The 2,286-nt window shown below is 54.1% G+C and overlaps 1 protein-coding gene across 1 annotated transcript; it reads right to left on the reverse strand.

The window, feature by feature from the left end:
- Positions 1–262: 262 nt before the first annotated feature.
- On the reverse strand, positions 263–1,161 carry LOC123440297 (E3 ubiquitin-protein ligase RNF185-like). Its single transcript, XM_045116874.1, has one exon. The coding sequence runs from the start codon at positions 1,143–1,145 to the stop codon at positions 477–479; it is 669 nt and encodes a 222-aa protein (XP_044972809.1). The 5' UTR covers positions 1,146–1,161; the 3' UTR covers positions 263–476.
- Positions 1,162–2,286: the final 1,125 nt, after the last annotated feature.

The raw sequence follows: 2,286 nt of genomic DNA on the forward strand, positions 1-2,286 counted from the left end.
TTGGTAAAGAAAATTAAACTTATGAATTATAGTAGTGGTTTCTTCTTACAAATTTTAATCAAATTTTTGCTTTTTCATCTTCCCACTTTGGTAAATTCTGATCTTCAAGTTTTCGTGGCTATAGAAACCTTCTTCCCAATGTTTATTTTCATTCTGAGAATATCTGTAAAGCCGCATCCAGCTGATAGAGTATGAAAGTAGTGATACCATCACCCAGTCAAGAACGTAAACGAAAATATGGATGGCGATCAGCACGAGAATGTTTCAAAGTAAATCCATAAATAATGCACAGATCAAATTCACCGGCGACACCACACAGTGCCAATTAGAGTACAAGTTTTATCACAAAATGGAAAATTTGTCATTCTACTGCTCTCCACACTGATCATGATCAAAGCATGAGCATGGGAGCTCAGCTACCTAAGATGCTCTCGGACTGAAATGCAAAGAACAACCTCCACCACACACAGGATGATCTAGAACGCAATCAAGCTAGCAATGACAAGCACACCGACAAGGACCAGCAGCACCTTCAAGTAGACATCGACCTGCTGCTGGCCCTGCGGTGCCTGGGCCGGGAAGCCATGCCCGTGCCACCCATGGAAGTCATGCCCGTACCCGTAAGGTATCCCGGCGGCGGGCCCATACGCCGCCGGCGCCGGCGGGAACCCGTGCACCTGGAAGTTGAGCAGAGGGAAGAGGCCCCCGATTGCGGCGGAGAACGTGTAATTCCCCCACCGGCCGCCGGCCAAGGCGCCGCCGCCAAGGAACCACGGGCTTTGGTTCGGGTGCGGGTAATGGTCGCGGTGATCAGGCGGCGGGGCGGTGGCGCGCCGCTGTCCGGTGGGCCTGCTCGGGATCTGCGGCCCGGCAGACGAGCTCGGCCGCGGTTCGGCGGAGGTCTTGCCACGGCCGTAGAGGGGGACGAGCCTGTCCTCCTCGACGTTGGCCTTGCAGACGGGGCACTCGGGGAAGTGCGCGTGGACGTGGAGCCACTCGTAGAGGCACGGCCAGCAGAAGAGGTGGCCGCACAGGGTCACCACGGGGTCCTGGGCCAGCTCCAGGCAGATGTTGCACTCGAAGCTGCCCGAGTCCTTCCCGGCGCCGTTGGCGCTCGTCGACGGCTCGCCCACGCGGTTCGCCATGGCGCTGGACTCCGATCTGCGGAATGGGGGGGGGGGGGGGGGGGGGGGGGGGGGGGGGAGGGGAACCGATCAGAACAAGGACCCGTGATCCGAGTATCCGACAGGCACACCACGAAAATAGGACAGGCCTAAATTTAGAAACTGGTTTTCTGCAGCAGCAGCACGGATTGGACCGGACATTTAATTTCTCTGGTTCCATCGGCGACGGAGGAACGGAAATCCAGCCCCAATTCAGCGAAAATCACTAGAGAACGACGAAGTCGTCACGGGTAATGGAAGAGGAGCCCACACAGACGATCGGTCGAACAATGTCAAGAAGGTTACCCAAATCCGTGCGAGGATACCGTCGCCGACCACGCGTCACCACCGGACAGTGGTGGAGGCGGGAGAAAATGGTGTGGCAGCGGTGGGTTGGGACCTTGTACTATGGATGGCCAAGAGCGTAACAAGCGGCCGGTGCGGCGAGGGAGACGCTCCGGCCGCTAGACTCGAGTGGAGCGTGCGAGACGTTGTGCGCAACACAGCTGTCGCAGCCTAGTGCTGGATGATCAACCTGCAACACGAGCAGACGAGCTTTTACTTACGAAATTATATATTCACAATTATTATAAAAGTTCATCGGCAGTACAAAGTATTTCAAATCAAACATGATAAAACTTACGTCGAGGTCTCTAGACCACCGGACGACAACTATCGCGGTCAGAACGAGTCGTTGATGTGTTGCTGTTGTTTCTTTCTTACTGGTGGCAGCTTAACCTTGTCGATGACAATAAAAAAGTCTTCGCGTAAGTGCTTCTAAGGACCAACGTCATGGAGCCGCAATCCTCGTCGCTAAACCCTTGAATAGATCTGGAGCAACTAACAACAAATCTCGTCGTCGGGCACGTATGACAAGAAATACTAACCCGACCGTCCCAAAAAGACGACATGAACCTACGTCGGAGCTCCGTCAACTACGTTCACATGGCCGGACTTGAGGAGAATCGAAATTCGAAAGAAGAACTCGAAGAAAAAGTGTCGCCGTCCTCCCAAGTGCCACAACCATGAATACTACAAAACTTAACCTAAACTACTAGCCAGAGCGGAGGCACCAGGATTCACCTCCCGGTCGTGAGCCATCCGAGCAGTAGGCAGAAGTGAG

This window comes from Hordeum vulgare, chromosome 3H, assembly GCF_904849725.1.
Source record: "Hordeum vulgare subsp. vulgare chromosome 3H, MorexV3_pseudomolecules_assembly, whole genome shotgun sequence".
Taxonomy (NCBI): domain Eukaryota; kingdom Viridiplantae; phylum Streptophyta; class Magnoliopsida; order Poales; family Poaceae; genus Hordeum; species Hordeum vulgare.